The 19685-nt window shown below is 52.3% G+C and overlaps 1 protein-coding gene across 1 annotated transcript in view; it reads right to left on the bottom strand.

Moving 5' to 3' along the window:
* Positions 1-2425: 2425 nt before the first annotated feature.
* Positions 2426-19685, bottom strand: part of LOC137360531 (28S rRNA (cytosine(4447)-C(5))-methyltransferase-like) — a 30065-nt gene continuing 12805 nt past the window's right edge. Inside the window, exons 2-4 of the mRNA XM_068025933.1 lie at positions 12060-12182; positions 11401-11498; positions 2426-3094 (exon numbers count right to left, since the gene is read on the bottom strand). Of these exons, the coding sequence (XP_067882034.1) occupies positions 2698-3094; positions 11401-11498; positions 12060-12062 (498 nt within the window). The 5' untranslated portion in view covers positions 12063-12182 and the 3' untranslated portion in view covers positions 2426-2697. The remainder of the gene's footprint in view (positions 3095-11400; positions 11499-12059; positions 12183-19685) is intronic.

Genomic DNA, 19685 nt, shown 5'->3' with positions numbered 1-19685 from the left:
AGAGACAGAGAGAGTGAGAGAGTCAGGGAGACACAGAGACAGAAACATAGAGACAGAGAGTCAGGGAGAGACAGAGATACACACTGAGCCTGCTCTGCCATTCAACGAGATCATGGCTCATTTTCTACTTCAATGTCATTTTCCTGCACTATCCCCAAATCCCTCGATATCTTTAGTATCTAGAAATCTATCAATCTCAACAAACAGAGCCTCTACTGCCCTCTGGGGTAGACAGTCCCAAAGATTCACCAACCTGTGAGTGAAGAAATTTCTCCTCATCCATTTACCACGACTCGCTATCAGTCCTTAAGCCAATTCTTTTCAATGCAATTGGACACTGACCCTCCCCTTCCATGAGCCTCAGTTTAGTTAACCAGCCTTTTTATGTGGTCCATCGTAAAACACTTTCTTCAAATCTAAATAGACGACATCCACCGCATTCCCTTCATCAACCTTCTCTGCTACTTCATCAAAAAATTCAATGAGATTAGCCAAGCACGATCTGTGCTGGCATTTCCGAAACTCAAATCTCTCCAAGTGCCTCCTTTTGTGATACAATCATTCTACGATTCTAGTTACTGGGAATTTCTCGTTACTAGGACTGTCCTTACACCCTTTCTTGAGTAAGGGTGTCACATTTGCCACTCTCCAATCCTCTGGCACCTCCCCCGTATCCAGAAGATTGAACCAGGGTTCCCTCTCAGCCTTCACCTGCTGTTACCATGACAGGGTTTAATTTTAAACACACCATATTTTTAGCTCCCCCTTAGTGAATCCTTGTTCACAGCTTTCCAATTATAAAGCAAAGAAACCAACACAAACAGGCTTTCTCAGGTTTAAAGAAAAGCGATTATTAAACTTAAACTCTAATTCGGTTAACGCCAATGGACACATGACGCATCCACGCTAGCATGCATATGCGATACACGCTAGCATGCATATGCGATACACGCATGCAGATAGAGACAGAAAGAGCAGAAGAAAATTCAAGTGGAAAAGTTTGAGGCAATATCTGAAGAGTTCTTGGAGCTCACTGTAGAGTCTTTGCTTGGAGGTAGATCTTGCTTTTCATTGGGGCCCACTATTCTTCTTAAACCTTGTTCGCTGTTGGAGACTTTTCTCTCTTGGGGTTCATGTGTCTTCAGTGGGTTTGCGAGTCCAGTGAGCAGACAAGGGGTCTTTTTCAGTCCAGGAGCATTCTGCTTTCTCCAGGCCCTCAGTTCAAACTCTACAACTCAGATAAAAAAAGACTGCCAGGCTGGTTAGTCATGTCCCTAACTGGTTCGACCACGTCGGTTTGTGGATTGTATTGGAACGGGGATAGCTCCCTTGTTCCAACCTCTGTCTGTTAATATGCAAAAATGTCTTTCCAGCCAGGGGCCCGACAAACCCTTGTCACAGGCCTCCCTCTCCTTCCCAGCAACAATTTGAAATTCAATGTGTATTTGGTGAAATTAATGTGCCTCATGCTTGGCAGGTGGGGGCCTGCATGACATCATATTGTCTATCCCCCTTGTCATCCAATGAGCCCTCTTTCTGGTTCCTCCCCCTTTTACCCTTGTTGGAATGTACCAAATGCATCTCTTCCTTAAAGATAACGCATTCTTCCGATACAGCTCTCCTCATCAGTCATGGATTCAATGTTACCCGAGCTGGATCCCTCCTCATCCCATTGAAGGTAGCCCTCTTCCATTTCGAAGTTTGACTTTCGATTACTCCTTGCCCTTAGAGTCATAGAGCCATAGAGAGATACAGCACTGAAACAAGCCCTTCGGCCCACCAAGTCTGTGCCGACCATCAACCACCCATTTCTACTAATCCTACATTAATCCCATGTCCCCTACCACATCCCCTCCTTCCCTCAATTCTCCTACCACCTACCGACACTCGGGCCAATTTTTCTTTTACAATGGCCAATTTACCTATCAACCTGCAAGTCTTTGGCTGTGGGCGGAAACCCACACAGGTCACAGGGAGAACTTGCAAACTCCGCACGGGCAGTACCCGGAACCGAACCCGGGTCGCTGGAACTGAGAGGCTGCGGTGTTAACCGCTGTGCCGCCCTTCTCCATTACGAATCTAAAATTTGCGATACGATGATCGCTCTTCCCCGACACGATGATCACTCTTCCCCAAGTGCTCCCCCGGTGACACTCGGTCCACCTCACTCTCCAGCCATGCCTCCTTTCTAGTTGGGCTGAGGACATACTGGTCAAGGAAGATCTCCTGAACGTTTTTCAGAAATTCCTCCCGCCCCCTTTCCCTTTTACACTAAAATTATCCCAGTTGCTATTTGGGCAAATAAAGTCCCCTAAAATCACCGCTCTATAGTTCTTGAGCATCTCTGCGGAGCACATGCCCGGCTGATGTAGGGTGTGCATGAAGGAGGGCGCGAGCAGGATATAGTGAAGGCAGACACGGTGTCTGAATTGTAGAAGTTTATTGTAAAAACAGATTACAATATCACAGAACGGAACATCAGACGTAAAACTAGCTGAGGTGAGGCAGCGAAGGTTGGGGGTCAATCCTTGGTAATCTCGGGGTTCGGCGGGTCAGGAATTTAACAACAGGGATTCCCATCTCCGTCTCCATCCTTGTGACGCCCGGGATTCTCACTCAGTCTTCCGCAGTCTTCTGACGGCCTCCAATCCCTGATCTTCGCACCAGACCTTGGTCGACTTGACGCCCTTGACCTTCTCATCGGGCCTTCCGCAGCTTGACCTGCCGGCGACCTCTGACCCCCGAGCCTTTCAGCGTCTTCTGCAGTCTGAACTTGCCGCCGAGCCTCTGGCCCCTGACGCCCAACCCCCGACCTCCAACCCCGCGCCCCGTCGCTTTCCGGCTCTGCTGGGCTTTCTTCGGCTTCTGGGCGGAGCTGGGGTCACCACGGGGTCGTTGGACGTTCGACCCCTGACCCTCGCCAGCCGCTGCCAGTTCAGCCTCGCCGGCAGGCGTTTCCGCTGCGTCGGCCCTCGGTGGCACAGAGTTGGCAAACTTCTTGAACTTGGCAACAAAGAAGCCGTCCATGTTGTGAGTGTGCGGATAAAAACGTCGTGTGAGGCGAAGGGAGGGGTGGAAACGGCGCTCCTGGAACCTGTGAACATATCGAGATGGAGGGAGTCACTAGAGGGTCACTCGCTGTCTAACGGTACAGAGTCACTGTTTATTCAGTGTGAGGATCACTCACTGTGTAACTGTACGGAGTCACTGTTTATTCAGGGTGAGGATCACTCACTGTGTAACTGTACAGAGTCACTGTTTATTCAGGATGAGGATCACTCACTGTGTAACTGTACAGAGTCACTGTTTATTCAGGGCGAGGATCACTCACTGTGTAACTGTACAGAGTCATTGTTTATTCAGGGTGAGGATCACTCACTGTGTAACTGTACAGAGTCACTGTTTATTCAGGGCGAGGATCACTCACTGTGTAACTGTACAGAGTCACTGTTTATTCAGGGTGAGAGTCACTCACTGTGTAACTGTACAGAGTCACTGTTTATTCAGGGTGAGGATCACTCACTGTAACTGTACAGAGTCACTGTTTATTCAGGGTGAGGGTCATTCACTGTAACTGTACAGAGTCACTGTTTATTCAGGGTGAGGATCACTCACTGTGTAACTGTACAGAGTCACTGTTTATTCAGGGTGAGGGTCATTCACTGTAACTGTACAGAGTCACTGTTTATTCAGGGCGAGGATCACTCACTGTGTAACTGTACCGAGTCACTGTTTATTCAGGGTGAGGATCACTCACTGTGTAACTGTACAGAGTCACTGTTAATTCAGGGTGAGGATCACTCACTGTGTAACTGTACAGAGTCACTGTTTATTCAGGGTGAGGGTCACTCACTGTGTAACTGTACAGAGTCACTGTTTATTCAGGGTGAGGATCACTCACTGTGTAACTGTACAGAGTCACTGTTTATTCAGGGTGAGGATCACTCACTGTGTAACTGTACAGAGTCACTGTTTATTCAGGGTGAGGATCACTCACTGTGTAACTGTACAGAGTCACTGTTAATTCAGGGTGAGGATCACTCACTGTGTAACTGTACAGAGTCACTGTTTATTCAGGGTGAGGATCACTCACTGTGTAACTGTACAGAGTCACTGTTTATTCAGGGTGAGGATCACTCACTGTGTAACTGTACAGAGTCACTGTTTATTCAGGGTGAGGATCACTCGCTGTGTAACTGTACAGAGTCACTGTTTATTCAGGGTGAGGGTCACTCACTGTGTAACTGTACAGAGTCACTGTTTATTCAGGGTAAGTGTCACTCACTGTGTAACTGTACAGAGTCACTGTTTATTCAGGGTAAGTGTCACTCACTGTGTAACAGTACAGAGTCACTGTTTATTCAGGGTGAGGATCACTCACTGTAACTGTACAGAGTCACTGTTTATTCAGGGTAAGTGTCACTCACTGTGTAACTGTACAGAGTCACTGTTTATTCAGGGTGAGGGTTACTCACTGTGTAACTGTACGGAGTCACTGTTTATTCAGGGTGAGGATCACTCACTGTAACTGTACAGAGTCACTGTTTATTCAGGGTGAGGATCACTCACTGTGTAACTGTACAGAGTCACTGTTTATTCAGGGTGAGGATCACTCACTGTGTAACTGTACAGAGTCACTGTTTATTCAGGGTGAGGATCACTCACTGTGTAACTGTACGGAGTCACTGTTTATTCAGGGTGAGGATCACTCACTGTGTAACTGTACAGAGTCACTGTTTATTCAGGGTGAGGGTCACTCACTGTGTAACTGTACAGAGTCACTGTTTATTCAGGGTGAGGATCACTCACTGTGTAACTGTACAGAGTCACTGTTTATTCAGAGTGAGGATCACTCACTGTGTAACTGTACAGAGTCACTGTTTATTCAGGGTGAGGGTCACTCACTGTGTAACTGTACAGAGTCACTGTTTATTCAGAGTGAGGATCACTCACTGTGTAACTGTACAGAGTCACTGTTTATTCAGGGTGAGGATCACTCACTGTGTAACTGTACAGAGTCACTGTTTATTCAGAGTGAGGATCACTCACTGTGTAACTGTACAGAGTCACTGTTTATTCAGGGTGAGGATCACTCACTGTGTAACTGTACAGAGTCACTGTTTATTCAGAGTGAGGATCACTCACTGTGTAACTGTACAGAGTCACTGTTTATTCAGGGTGAGGGTCACTCACTGTGTAACTGTACAGAGTCACTGTTTATTCAGGGTGAGGATCACTCACTGTGTAACTGTACAGAGTCACTGTTTATTCAGAGTGAGGATCACTCACTGTGTAACTGTACAGAGTCACTGTTTATTCAGAGTGAGGATCACTCACTGTGTAACTGTACAGAGTCACTGTTTATTCAGAGTGAGGATCACTCACTGTGTAACTGTACAGAGTCACTGTTTATTCAGGGTGAGGGTCACTCACTGTGTAACTGTACAGAGTCACTGTTTATTCAGGGTGAGGATCACTCACTGTGTAACTGTACAGAGTCACTGTTTATTCAGAGTGAGGATCACTCACTGTGTAACTGTACAGAGTCACTGTTTATTCAGGGTAAGGGTCACTCACTGTCTAACTGTACAGAGTCGCTGTTTATTCAGGGTGAGGATCACTCACTGTGTAACTGTACAGAGTCACTGTTTATTCAGGGTGAGGGTCACTCACTGTGTAACTGTACAGAGTCACTGTTTATTCAGGGTAAGTGTCACTTACTGTGTAACTGTACAGAGTCACTGTTTATTCAGGGTAAGTGTCACTCACTGTGTAACAGTACAGAGTCACTGTTTATTCAGGGTGAGGATCACTCACTGTAACTGTACAGAGTCACTGTTTATTCAGGGTAAGTGTCACTCACTGTGTAACTGTACAGAGTCACTGTTTATTCAGGGTGAGGGTTACTCACTGTGTAACTGTACGGAGTCACTGTTTATTCAGGGTGAGGATCACTCACTGTGTAACTGCATAGAGTCACTGTTTATTCAGGGTGAGGATCACTCACTGTGTAACTGTACAGAGTCACTGTTTATTCAGGGTGAGGATCACTCACTGTGTAACTGCATAGAGTCACTGTTTATTCAGGGTGAGGATCACTCACTGTGTAACTGTACAGAGTCACTGTTTATTCAGGGTGAGGGTCACTCACTGTGTAACTGTACAGAGTCACTGTTTATTCAGGGTAAGTGTCACTCACTGTGTAACTGTACAGAGTCACTGTTTATTCAGGGTAAGTGTCACTCACTGTGTAACAGTAGTCACTGTTTATTCAGGGTGAGGATCACTCACTGTAACTGTACAGAGTCACTGTTTATTCAGGGTAAGTGTCACTCACTGTGTAACTGTACAGAGTCACTGTTTATTCAGGGTAAGTGTCACTCACTGTGTAACTGTACAGAGTCACTGTTTATTCAGGGTGAGGGTTACTCACTGTGTAACTGTACGGAGTCACTGTTTATTCAGGGTGAGGGTCACTCACTGTGTAACTGTACAGAGTCACTGTTTATTCAGGGTGAGGATCACTCACTGTGTAACTGTACAGAGTCACTGTTTATTCAGGGTGAGGATCACTCACTGTGTAACTGTACAGAGTCACTGTTTATTCAGGGTAAGTGTCACTCACTGTGTAACTGTACAGAGTCACTGTTTATTCAGGGTGAGGGTTACTCACTGTGTAACTGTACGGAGTCACTGTTTATTCAGGGTGAGGGTCACTCACTGTGTAACTGTACAGAGTCACTGTTTATTCAGGGTGAGGATCACTCACTGTGTAACTGTACAGAGTCACTGTTTATTCAGGGTGAGGATCACTCACTGTAACTGTACAGAGTCACTGTTTATTCAGGGTGAGGATCACTCACTGTGTAACTGTACAGAGTCACTGTTTATTCAGGGTGAGGGTCACTCACTGTGTAACTGTACGGAGTCACTGTTTATTCAGGGTGAGGGTCACTCACTGTGTAACTGTACGGAGTCACTGTTTATTCAGGGTGAGGGTCACTCACTGTCTAACTGTACAGAGTCACTGTTTATTCAGGGTGAGGGTTACTCACTGTGTAACTGTACGGAGTCACTGTTTATTCAGGGTGAGGGTCACTCACTGTGTAACTGTACGGAGTCACTGTTTATTCAGGGTGAGGATCACTCACTGTGTAACTGTACGGAGTCACTGTTTATTCAGGGTGAGGGTCACTCACTGTCTAACTGTACAGAGTCACTGTTTATTCAGGGTGAGGGTTACTCACTGTGTAACTGTACGGAGTCACCGTTTATTCAGGGTGAGGATCACTCACTGTGTAACTGTACAGAGTCACTGTTTATTCAGGGTGAGGATCACTCACTGTGTCACTGTACAGAGTCACTGTTTATTCAGGGTGAGGATCACTCACTGTGTAACTGTACGGAGTCACTGTTTATTCAGGGTGAGGATCACTCACTGTGTAACTGTACAGAGTCACTGTTTATTCAGGGTAAGGGTCACTCACTGTGTAACTGTACAGAGTCACTGTTTATTCAGGGTGAGGGTCACTCACTGTGTAACTGTACAGAGTCACTGTTTATTCAGGGTGAGGGTCACTCACTGTGTAACTGTACAGAGTCACTGTTTATTCAGGGTGAGGATCACTCACTGTGTAACTGTACAGAGTCACTGTTTATTCAGGGTGAGGGTCACTCACTGTGTAACTGTACAGAGTCACTGTTTATTCAGGGTGAGGATCACTCACTGTGTAACTGTACAGAGTCACTGTTTATTCAGGGTGAGGGTCACTCACTGTGTAACTGTGCAGAGTCACTGTTTATTCAGGGTAAGGGTCACTCACTGTGTAACTGTACAGAGTCACTGTTTATTCAGGGTGAGGGTCACTCACTGTGTAACTGTACAGAGTCACTGTTTATTCAGGGTGAGGGTCACTCACTGTGTAACTGTACAGAGTCACTGTTTATTCAGGGTGAGGATCACTCACTGTGTAACTGTACAGAGTCACTGTTTATTCAGGGTGAGAGTCACTCACTGTGTAACTGTACAGAGTCACTGTTTATTCAGGGTGAGGATCACTCACTGTGTAACTGTACAGAGTCACTGTTTATTCAGGGTGAGGGTCACTCACTGTGTAACTGTACAGAGTCACTGTTTATTCAGAGTGAGGATCACTGACTGTGTAACTGTACAGAGTCACTGTTTATTCAGGGTGAGGGTCACTCACTGTGTAACTGTACAGAGTCACTGTTTATTCAGGGTGAGGGTCACTCACTGTGTAACTGTACAGAGTCACTGTTTATTCAGGGTGAGGATCACTCACTGTAACTGTACAGAGTCACTGTTTATTCAGGGTGAGGATCACTCACTGTGTAACTGTACAGAGTCACTGTTTATTCAGGGTGAGGGTCACTCACTGTGTAACTGTACAGAGTCACTGTTTATTCAGGGTGAGGGTCACTCACTGTGTAACTGTACAGAGTCACTGTTTATTCAGGGTGAGGATCACTCACTGTAACTGTACAGAGTCACTGTTTATTCAGGGTGAGGATCACTCACTGTGTAACTGTACAGAGTCACTGTTTATTCAGGGTGAGGGTCACTCACTGTGTAACTGTACAGAGTCACTGTTTATTCAGGGTGAGGATCACTCACTGTGTAACTGTACAGAGTCACTGTTTATTCAGGGTGAGGGTAACTCACTGTGTAACTGTACAGAGTCACTGTTTATTCAGGGTGAGGGTAACTCACTGTGTAACTGTACAGAGTCACTGTTTATTCAGGGTGAGGATCACTCACTGTGTAACTGTACAGAGTCACTGTTTATTCAGGGTGAGGGTAACTCACTGTGTAACTGTACAGAGTCACTGTTTATTCAGGGTGAGGGTAACTCACTGTGTAACTGTACAGAGTCACTGTTTATTCAGGGTGAGGGACACTCACTGTGTAACTGTACAGAGTCACTGTTTATTCAGGGTGAGGGTAACTCACTGTGTAACTGTACAGAGTCACTGTTTATTCAGGGTGAGGATCACTCACTGTGTAACTGTACAGAGTCACTGTTTATTCAGGGTGAAGATCACTCACTGTGTAACTGTACAGAGTCACTGTTTATTCAGGGTGAGGATCACTCACTGTGTAACTGTACAGAGTCACTGTTTATTCAGGGTGAGGGTAACTCACTGTGTAACTGTACAGAGTCACTGTTTATTCAGGGTGAGGGTAACTCACTGTGTAACTGTACAGAGTCACTGTTTATTCAGGGTGAGGGACACTCACTGTGTAACTGTACAGAGTCACTGTTTATTCAGGGTGAGGGTAACTCACTGTGTAACTGTACAGAGTCACTGTTTATTCAGGGTGAGGATCACTCACTGTGTAACTGTACAGAGTCACTGTTTATTCAGGGTGAAGATCACTCACTGTGTAACTGTACAGAGTCACTGTTTATTCAGGGTGAGGATCACTCACTGTGTAACTGTACAGAGTCACTGTTTATTCAGGGTGAGGATCACTCACTGTGTAACTGTACAGAGTCACTGTTTATTCAGGGTGAAGATCACTCACTGTGTAACTGTACAGAGTCACTGTTTATTCAGGGTGAGGATCACTCACTGTGTAACTGTACAGAGTCACTGTTTATTCAGGGTGAGGGTCACTCACTGTGTAACTGTACAGAGTCACTGTTTATTCAGGGTGTCGGTCTCTCACTGTGTAACTGTACAGAGTCACTGTTTATTCAGGGTGAGGATCACTCACTGTGTAACTGTACAGAGTCACTGTTTATTCAGGGTGAGGGTCATTCACTGTGTAACTGTACAGAGTCATTGTTTATTCAGGGTGAGGGTCACTAACTGTGTAACTGTACAGAGTCACTGTTTATTCAGGGTGAGGATCACTCACTGTGTAACTGTACAGAGTCACTGTTTATTCAGGGCGAGGATCACTCACTGTGTAACTGTACAGAGTCACTGTTTATTCAGGGCGAGGATCACTCACTGTGTAACTGTACAGAGTCACTGTTTATTCAGGGTGAGGATCACTCACTGTGTAACTGTACAGAGTCACTGTTTATTCAGGGTGAGGATCACTCACTGTGTAACTGTACAGAGTCACTGTTTATTCAGGGTGAGGGTCACTCACTGTGTAACTGTACAGAGTCACTGTTTATTCAGGGTGAGGATCACTCACTGTGTAACTGTACAGAGTCACTGTTTATTCAGGGTGAGAGTCACTCACTGTGTAACTGTACGGAGTCACTGTTTATTCAGGGTAAGTGTCACTCACTGTGTAACTGTACAGATTCACTGTTTATTCAGGGTGAGGGTCACTCACTGTGTAACTGTACAGAGTCACTGTTTATTCAGGGTGAGGATCACTCACTGTGTAACTGTACAGAGTCACTGTTTATTCAGGGTGAGGGTCACTCACTGTGTAACTGTACAGAGTCACTGTTTATTCAGGGTGAGGATCACTCACTGTGTAACTGTACAGAGTCACTGTTTATTCAGGGTGAGGGTCACTCACTGTGTAACTGTACAGAGTCACTGTTTATTCAGGGTGAGGGACACTCACTGTGTAACTGTACAGAGTCACTGTTTATTCAGGGTGAGGGTAACTCACTGTGTAACTGTACAGAGTCACTGTTTATTCAGGGTGTGGGTCACTCACTGTGTAACTGTACAGAGTCACTGTTTATTCAGGGTGAGGGACACTCACTGTGTAACTGTACAGAGTCACTGTTTATTCAGGGTGAGGGTAACTCACTGTGTAACTGTACAGAGTCACTGTTTATTCAGGGTGAGGGTAACTCACTGTGTAACTGTACAGAGTCACTGTTTATTCAGGGTGAGGGTAACTCACTGTGTAACTGTACAGAGTCAATGTTTATTCAGGGCGAGGATCACTCACTGTGTAACTGTACAGAGTCACTGTTTATTCAGGGCGAGGATCACTCACTGTGTAACTGTACAGAGTCACTGTTTATTCAGGGTGAGGATCACTCACTGTGTAACTGTACAGAGTCACTGTTTATTCAGGGTGAGGATCACTCACTGTGTAACTGTACAGAGTCACTGTTTATTCAGGGTGAGGATCACTCACTGTGTAACTGTACAGAGTCACTGTTTATTCAGGGTGAGGATCACTCACTGTGTAACTGTACAGAGTCACTGTTTATTCAGGGTGAGGGTAACTCACTGTGTAACTGTACAGAGTCACAGTTTATTCAGGGTGAGGATCACTCACTGTGTAACTGTACAGAGTCACTGTTTATTCAGGGTGAGGGTCTCTCACTGTGTAACTGTACAGAGTCACTGTTTATTCAGGGTGAGGGTCTCTCACTGTGTAACTGTACAGAGTCACTGTTTATTCAGGGCGAGGATCACTCACTGTGTAACTGTGATTTAAATATAAATTACCTTGTAAAACCTTCTTTGCCAAAATCTAAACCGGTCGGTACCAATTTGACGTTCCGTTTTTTCAGAGCATAATCGACAACCCACTCATTCTCCTCGACCTGGGAACAGAGAGACAGCAAGGATGAGTCCGGGAAGGGGTTAAACTGAAGCCCCCTGCAGTCCAGGAATGGGTTAAAGCGAGGCACCCGTCCAGGAAGGGGTTAAACTGAAGCCCCCAGCAGTCCGGGAATGGGTTAAACCGAGGCACCCGTCCGGGAAGGGGTTAAACTGAAGCCCCCTGCAGTCAAGGAAGGGGTTAAACCGAGGCACCCGTCCAGGAAGGGGTTAAACTGAAGCCCCCTGCAGTCAAGGAAGGGGTTAAACCGAGGCACCCGTCCGGGAAGGGGTTAAACTGAAGCCCCCTGCAGTCCGGGAATGGGTTAAACAGAGGCCCCCGTCCGGGAAGGGGTTAAACTGAAGCCCCCTGCAGTCAAGGAAGGGGTTAAACCGAGGCACCCGTCCAGGAAGGGGTTAAACAGAGGCCCCCGTCCAGGAATGGGTTAAACTGAAGGCCCCGTCCAGGAAGGGGTTAAACCGAGAGGGATGCTGCACAAGAGCAGCCTGCTCAGCCAAGGTCTGAGTGTATGTTGGTGGGATCTTGCTGTGCGTGGGATTCTCACCATGACGGAGCAGGTGCAGTAGACGAGGTAGCCGCCGGTTTCGGAGCAAGCGTCTAGACAGTCGATGGCCGAAAGCAGCAACTCCTTCTGCAGGTGGGCACAGCGCTGGATATCCCGATCCTCCTGGGGACAGAGAGCGGGAATAACGGTCAGCGGAGCAGACAGAGATCGGGAATAACGGTCAGCGGAACAGAGAGAGAGCGGGAATAACGGTCAGCGGAGCAGACAGAGATCGGGAATAACGGTCAGCGGAACAGAGAGAGACCGCGGGAATAACGGTCAGCGGAGCAGAGAGAGAGCGGGAATAACGGTCAGCGGAGTAGAGAGAGAGCAGGAATAACAGGGCGAGCGGGAGAGACAGCGGGAAAAACAGGGAGAACGGGGGAGAGAGAACGGGAATAACAGGGCGAACGGGGGAGAGAGAACGGGAATAACAGGGCGAACGGGGGAGAGAGAACGGGAATAACGGCAAGCGGGAGAGAGAGAACGGGAATAACGGTGAGCGGGAGAGAGAGAACGGGAATAACAGGGCGAACGGGGAAAGAGAGCAGGAATAACAGGGCGAGCGGAAGAGACAGCGGGAAAAACAGCGAGCGGATGAGAGAGAGCAAGAATAACAAGGCGAACGGGGGAGAGAGAACGGGAATAACAGGGCGAACGGAAGAGAGAGAACGGGAATAACAGGGCGAACGGAAGAGAGAGAACGGGAATAACAGGGCGAACGGAAGAGAGAGAACGGGAATAACAGGGCGAACAGGGGAGAGAGAACGGGAATAACAGGGCGAACAGGGGAGAGAGAACGGGAATAACAGGGCGAACGGGGGAGAGAGAACGGGAATAACAGGGTGAGTGGAGGAGAGAGAGAGGGGACAGAGGGGGAATAACAGGGTGAGTGGAGGAGAGAGAGAGGGGAAAGAGGGGGAATAACAGGGTGAGCGGAGGAGAGAGAGAGGGGACAGAGGGGGAATAACAGGGTGAGCGGGGGAGAGAGAGAGGGGACAGAGGAGGAATAACGGAGAGCGGGAGAGAGAGAGAGAGGACAGAGGGGGAATAACAGGGAGAGCGGAGGAGAGAGAGAGGGGAAAGAGGGGGAATAACAGGGTGAGCGGAGGAGAGAGAGAGGGGACAGAGGGGGAATAACAGGGTGAGCGGGGGAGAGAGAGAGGGGAAAGAGGGGGAATAACAGGGTGAGCGGAGGAGAGAGAGAGGGGAAAGAGGGGAATAACAGGGTGAGCGGAGGAGAGAGAGAGGGGAAAGAGGGGGAATAACAGGGTGAGCGGGGGTAGAGAGAGAGGGACAGAGGGGGAATAACATGGTGAGAGGGGGAGAGAGAGGGGACAGAGGGGGAATAACAGGGTGAGCGGGGGAGAGAGAGGGGACAGAGGGGAATAACAGGGTGAGCGGGAGAGAGAGAGGGGACAGAGGGGGAATAACAGGGTGAGCGGGGGAGAGAGAGAGGTAGAGAGGGGACAGAGGGGAATAACAGGGTGAGCAGGGGAGAGAGAGAGGGGACAGAGGGGGATAACAGGGTGAGCGGGGGAGAGAGAGGGGACAGAGGGGGAATAACAGGGTGAGCGGGGGAGAGAGAGAGGACAGAGAGGAATAACATGGTGAGCGGGTGAGAGAGAGAGGGGACAGAGGGGGAATAACAGGGTGAGCGGGAGAGAGAGAGAGGGGACAGAGGGGGAATAACAGGGTGAGCGGGGGTAGAGAGAGAGGGGACAGAGGGGGAATAACAGGGTGAGCGGGAGAGAGAGAGGGGACAGAGGGGGAATAACAGGGTGAGCGGGGGAGAGAGAGAGGGGACAGAGGGGGAATAACAGGGTGAGCGGGGGAGAGAGAGAGGGGACAGAGGGGGAATAACAGGGTGAGAGGGGGAGAGAGAGAGGGGACAGAGGGGGAATAACAGGGTGAGAGGGGGAGAGAGAGAGGGGACAGAGAGGAATAACATGGTGAGCGGGGGAGAGAGAGAGGGGACAGAGGGGGAATAACGGGGAGAGAGAGGGGGGACAGAGGGGGAATAACAGGGTGAGCGGGGAGAGAGAGGGGACAGAGGGGGAATAACAGGGTGAGCAGGGGAGAGAGAGAGGGGACAGAGGGGGAATAACAGGGTGAGCGGGAGAGAGAGAGGGGACAGAGGGGGAATAACAGGGTGAGCGGGGAGAGAGAGAGGGGACAGAGGGGGAATAACAGGGTGAGCGGGGGAGAGAGATGGGACAGAGGGGGAATAACAGGGTGAGCGGGGGAGAGAGAGAGGGGACAGAGGGGGAATAACAGGGTGAGCGGGTGAGAGAGAGAGAGGGGACAGAGGGGGAATAACAGGGTGAGCAGGGGAGAGAGAGGGGACAGAGGGGGAATAACAGGGTGAGCGGGTGAGAGAGAGAGAGGGGACAGAGGGGGAATAACAGGGTGAGCAGGGGAGAGAGAGGGGACAGAGGGGGAATAACAGGGTGAGCGGGGGAGAGAGAGAGGGGACAGAGGGGGAATAACAGGGTGAGCGGGAGAGAGAGAGGGGACAGAGGGGGAATAACAGGGTGAGCAGGGGAGAGAGAGAGGGACAGAGGGGGAATAACAGGGTGAGCGGGGGAGAGAGAGGGGACAGAGGGGGAATAACAGGGTGAGCGGGGGGAGAGAGAGAGGGGACAGAGGGGGAATAACAGGGTGAGCGGGGGAGAGAGAGAGGGGACAGAGGGGGAATAACAGGGTGAGCGGGAGAGAGAGAGGGGACAGAGGGGGAATAACAGGGTGAGAGGGGGAGAGAGAGAGGGGACAGAGAGGAATAACAGGGTGAGAGGGGGAGAGAGAGAGGGGACAGAGGGGGAATAACAGGGTGAGCGGGGGAGAGAGAGAGGGGACAGAGGGGAATAACGGGGAGAGAGAGAGGGGACAGAGGGGGAATAACAGGGTGAGCGGGTGAGAGAGAGAGGGGACAGAGGGGGAATAACAGGGTGAGCGGGAGAGAGAGAGAGGGGACAGAGGGGGAATAACAGGGTGAGCGGGTGAGAGAGAGAGGGGACAGAGGGGGAATAACAGGGTGAGCGGGGGTAGAGAGAGAGGGGACAGAGGGGGAATAACATGGTGAGCGGGGGAGAGAGAGAGGGGACAGAGGGGGAATAACGGGGAGAGAGAGAGGGGACAGAGGGGGAATAACAGGGTGAGCGGGTGAGAGAGAGAGGGGACAGAGGGGGAATAACAGGGTGAGCGGGAGAGAGAGAGAGGGGGCAGAGGGGGAATAACAGGGTGAGCGGGGGAGAGAGGGAGGGGACAGAGGGGGAATAACAGGGTGAGCGGGGGAGAGAGAGAGGGGACAGAGGGGGAATAACAGGGTGAGCGGGAGAGAGAGAGAGGGGACAGAGGGGGAATAACAGGGTGAGCGGGGGAGAGAGGGAGGGGACAGAGGGGAATAACAGGGTGAGCGGGGGAGAGAGAGAGGGGACCGAGGGGGAATGACGGGGAGAGAGAGGGGGGAGAGAGAGAGGGGACCGAGGGGGAATAACATGGTGAGCGGGGGAGAGAGAGAGGGGACCGAGGGGGAATGACGGGGAGAGAGAGGGGGGACCGAGGGGGAATGACGGGGAGAGAGAGGGGGGACCGAGGGGGAATGACGGGGAGAGAGAGGGGGGACCGAGGGGGAATGACGGGGAGAGAGAGGGGGGACCGAGGGGGAATGACGGAGCGAGAGAGGGGGCACCGAGGGGGAATGACGGAGCGAGAGAGGGGGGACCGAGGGGGAATGACGGAGCGAGAGAGGGGGGACCGAGGGGGAATGACGGAGCGAGAGAGGGGGGACCGAGGGGGAATGACGGGGAGAGAGAGGGGGGACCGAGGGGAATGACGGGGAGAGAGAGGGGGGACCGAGGGGGAATGACGGAGCGAGAGAGGGGGGACCGAGGGGGAATGACGGAGCGAGAGAGGGGGGACCGAGGGGGAATGACGGAGCGAGAGAGGGGGGACCGAGGGGGAATGACGGAGCGAGAGAGGGGGGACCGAGGGGGAATGACGGAGCGAGAGAGGGGGGACCGAGGGGGAATGACGGAGCGAGAGAGGGGGGACCGAGGGGGAATGACGGAGCGAGAGAGGGGGGACCGAGGGGGAATGACGGAGCGAGAGAGGGGGGACCGAGGGGGAATGACGGAGCGAGAGAGGGGGGACCGAGGGGGAATGACGGAGCGAGAGAGGGGGGACCGAGGGGGAATGACGGAGCGAGAGAGGGGGGACCGAGGGGGAAGGACAGAGCGAGAGAGGGGGGGACCGAGGGGGAATGACGGAGCGAGAGAGGGGGGACCGAGGGGGAAGGACGGAGCGAGAGAGGGGGGACCGAGGGGGAAGGACAGAGCGAGAGAGGGGGGACCGAGGGGGAATGACGGAGCGAGAGAGGGGGGACCGAGGGGGAATGACGGAGCGAGAGAGGGGGGACCGAGGGGGAATGACGGAGCGAGAGAGGGGGGACCGAGGGGGAATGACGGAGCGAGAGAGGGGGGACCGAGGGGGAATGACGGAGCGAGAGAGGGGGGACCGAGGGGGAATGACGGAGCGAGAGAGGGGGGACCGAGGGGGAATGACGGAGCGAGAGAGGGGGGACCGAGGGGGAATGACGGAGCGAGAGAGGGGGGACCGAGGGGGAATGACGGAGCGAGAGAGGGGGGACCGAGGGGGAATGACGGAGCGAGAGAGGGGGGACCGAGGGGGAAAGACAGAGCGAGAGGGGGGACCGAGGGGGAATGACAGAGCGAGAGGGGGGACCGAGGGGGAATAACGGAGCGAGAGAGGGGGGACCGAGGGGGAATGACGGAGCGAGAGAGGGGGGACCGAGGGGGAATGACGGAGCGAGAGAGGGGGGACCGAGGGGGAATGACGGAGCGAGAGAGGGGGGACCGAGGGGGAATGACGGAGCGAGAGAGGGGGGACCGAGGGGGAATGACGGAGCGAGAGAGGGGGGACCGAGGGGGAATGACGGAGCGAGAGAGGGGGGACCGAGGGGGAATGACGGAGCGAGAGAGGGGGGACCGAGGGGGAATGACGGAGCGAGAGAGGGGGGACCGAGGGGGAATGACGGAGCGAGAGAGGGGGGACCGAGGGGGAATGACGGAGCGAGAGAGGGGGGACCGAGGGGGAATGACGGAGCGAGAGAGGGGGGACCGAGGGGGAATGACGGAGCGAGAGAGGGGGGACCGAGGGGGAAGGACAGAGCGAGAGAGGGGGGACCGAGGGGGAAGGACAGAGCGAGAGAGGGGGGACCGAGGGGGAAGGACAGAGCGAGAGAGAGGGGACCGAGGGGGAAGGACAGAGCGAGAGAGGGGGGACCGAGGGGGAAGGACAGAGCGAGAGAGGGGGGACCGAGGGGGAAGGACAGAGCGAGAGAGGGGGGACCGAGGGGGAAGGACAGAGCGAGAGAGGGGGGACCGAGGGGGAATGACAGAGCGAGAGAGGGGGGACCGAGGGGGAATGACAGAGCGAGAGAGGGGGGACCGAGGGGGAATGACAGAGCGAGAGAGAGGGGACCGAGGGGGAATGACAGAGCGAGAGAGGGGGGACCGAGGGGGAATGACAGAGCGAGAGAGGGGGGACCGAGGGGGAATGACAGAGCGAGAGGGGGGACCGAGGGGGAATGACAGAGCGAGAGAGGGGGGACCGAGGGGGAATAACAGAAAGAGAGAGGGGACCGAGGGGGAATAACAGAAAGAGAGAGGGGACCGAGGGGGAATGAGAGAGTGAGAGAGGGGACCGAGGGGGAATGAGAGAGTGAGAGAGGGGACCGAGGGGGAATGAGAGAGTGAGAGAGGGGACCGAGGGGGAATGAGAGAGAGAGAGAGGGGACCGAAGGGGAATGAGAGAGAGAGAGAGGGGACCGAGGGGGAATAACAGAGTGAGAGAGGGGACCGAAGGGGAATAACAGAGTGAGAGAGGGGACCGAAGGGGAATGAGAGAGAGAGAGAGGGGACCGAGGGGGAATGAGAGAGTGAGAGAGGGGACCGAGGGGGAATGAGAGAGTGAGAGAGGGGACCGAGGGGGAATGAGAGAGTGAGAGAGGGGACCGAGGGGGAATGAGAGAGAGAGAGAGGGGACAGAGGGGGAACAAGAGAGAGAGAGGGGACCGAGGGGGAATAAGAGAGAGAGAGGGGACAGAGGGGGAATAACAGAGTGAGAGAGGGGACCGAAGGGGAATAAGAGAGTGAGAGAGGGGACTGAGGGGGAATAAGAGAGAGAGAGGGGACAGAGGGGGAATAACAGAGTGAGAGAGGGGACCGAAGGGGAATAAGAGAGTGAGAGAGGGGACCGAGGGAGAATAACAGAAAGAGAGAGGGGACCAAGGGAGAATAACAGAAAGAGAGAGGGGACCGAGGGGGAATAACAGAAAGAGAGAGGGGACCGAGGGGGAATAACAGAAAGAGAGAGGGGACCGAGGGGGAATAACAGAGAGAGGGGGGACCGAAGGGGAATAAGAGAGAGAGAGAGAGAGGGGACTGAGGGGGAATAAGAGAGAGAGAGTGGGGACAAAGGGGGAATAACAGAAAGAGAGAGGGGACAGAGGGGGAATGAGAGAGTGAGAGAGGGGACCGAAGGGGAATGAGAGAGTGAGAGAGGGGACCGAGGGGGAATGAGAGAGTGAGAGAGGGGACCGAGGGGGAATGAGAGAGTGAGAGAGGGGACCGAGGGGGAATGAGAGAGAGAGGGAGGGGTGCCCCGAGGGGGAACAACAGAGAGACGGAGGGGACAGAGGGGGAATGAGAGAGTGAGAGGGGGGGCCGAGGGGGAATAACAGAAAGAGAGAGGGGACCGAGGGGGAATAACAGAAAGAGAGAGGGGACCGAGGGGGAATGAGAGAGTGAAAGAGGGGACCGAGGGGGAAGGAGAGAGTGAGAGAGGGGACCGAGGGGGAATGAGAGAGTGAGAGAGGGGACCGAGGGGGAATGAGAGAGTGAGAGAGGGGACCGAGGGGGAATGAGAGAGTGATAGAGGGGACAGAGGGTGAATAAGAGAGAGAGAGGGGGGACAGAGGGGGAATAAGAGAGAGAGAGGGGGGACAGAGGGGGAATAAGAGAGAGAGAGGGGGGACCGAAGGGGAATAAGAGAGAGAGAGAGAGGGGACAGAGGGGGAATAAGAGAGAGGGGACAAAGGGGGAATAACAGATAGAGAGAGGGGACCGAGGGGGAATGAGAGAGTGAGAGAGGGGACCGAGGAGGAATGAGAGAGTGAGGGGGGGGACCGAGGGGGAATGAGAGAGTGAGAGGGGGGACCGAGGGGGAATGAGAGAGTGAGAGGGGGGACCGAGGGGGAATGAGAGAGTGAGAGGGGGGACCGAGGGGGAATGAGAGAGTGAGAGGGGGGACCGAGGGGGAATGAGAGAGTGAGAGGGGGGACCGAGGGGGAATGAGAGAGTGATAGAGGGGACAGAGGGGGAATAAGAGAGAGAGAGAGGGGACAGATGGGGAATAAGAGACAGAGAGGGGACAGAGGGGGAATAACAGAGTGAGAGAGGGGACCGAAGGGGAATAAGAGAGTGAGAGAGGGGACTGAGGGGGAACAGAGAGACGGAGGGGACAGAGGGGGAATAAGAGAGAGAGAGAGGGGACCGAGGGGGAATAACAGAGTGAGAGGGGGGACCGAGGGGGAATAACAGAGTG

The sequence above is a fragment of the Heterodontus francisci genome, unplaced genomic scaffold (genome assembly GCF_036365525.1).
Source record: "Heterodontus francisci isolate sHetFra1 unplaced genomic scaffold, sHetFra1.hap1 HAP1_SCAFFOLD_1003, whole genome shotgun sequence".
Classification (NCBI taxonomy): Eukaryota; Metazoa; Chordata; class Chondrichthyes; order Heterodontiformes; family Heterodontidae; genus Heterodontus; species Heterodontus francisci.
The sequence above is the reverse complement of the archived record's forward strand: the minus strand, read 5'-3'. Positions and strand labels throughout refer to the sequence as shown.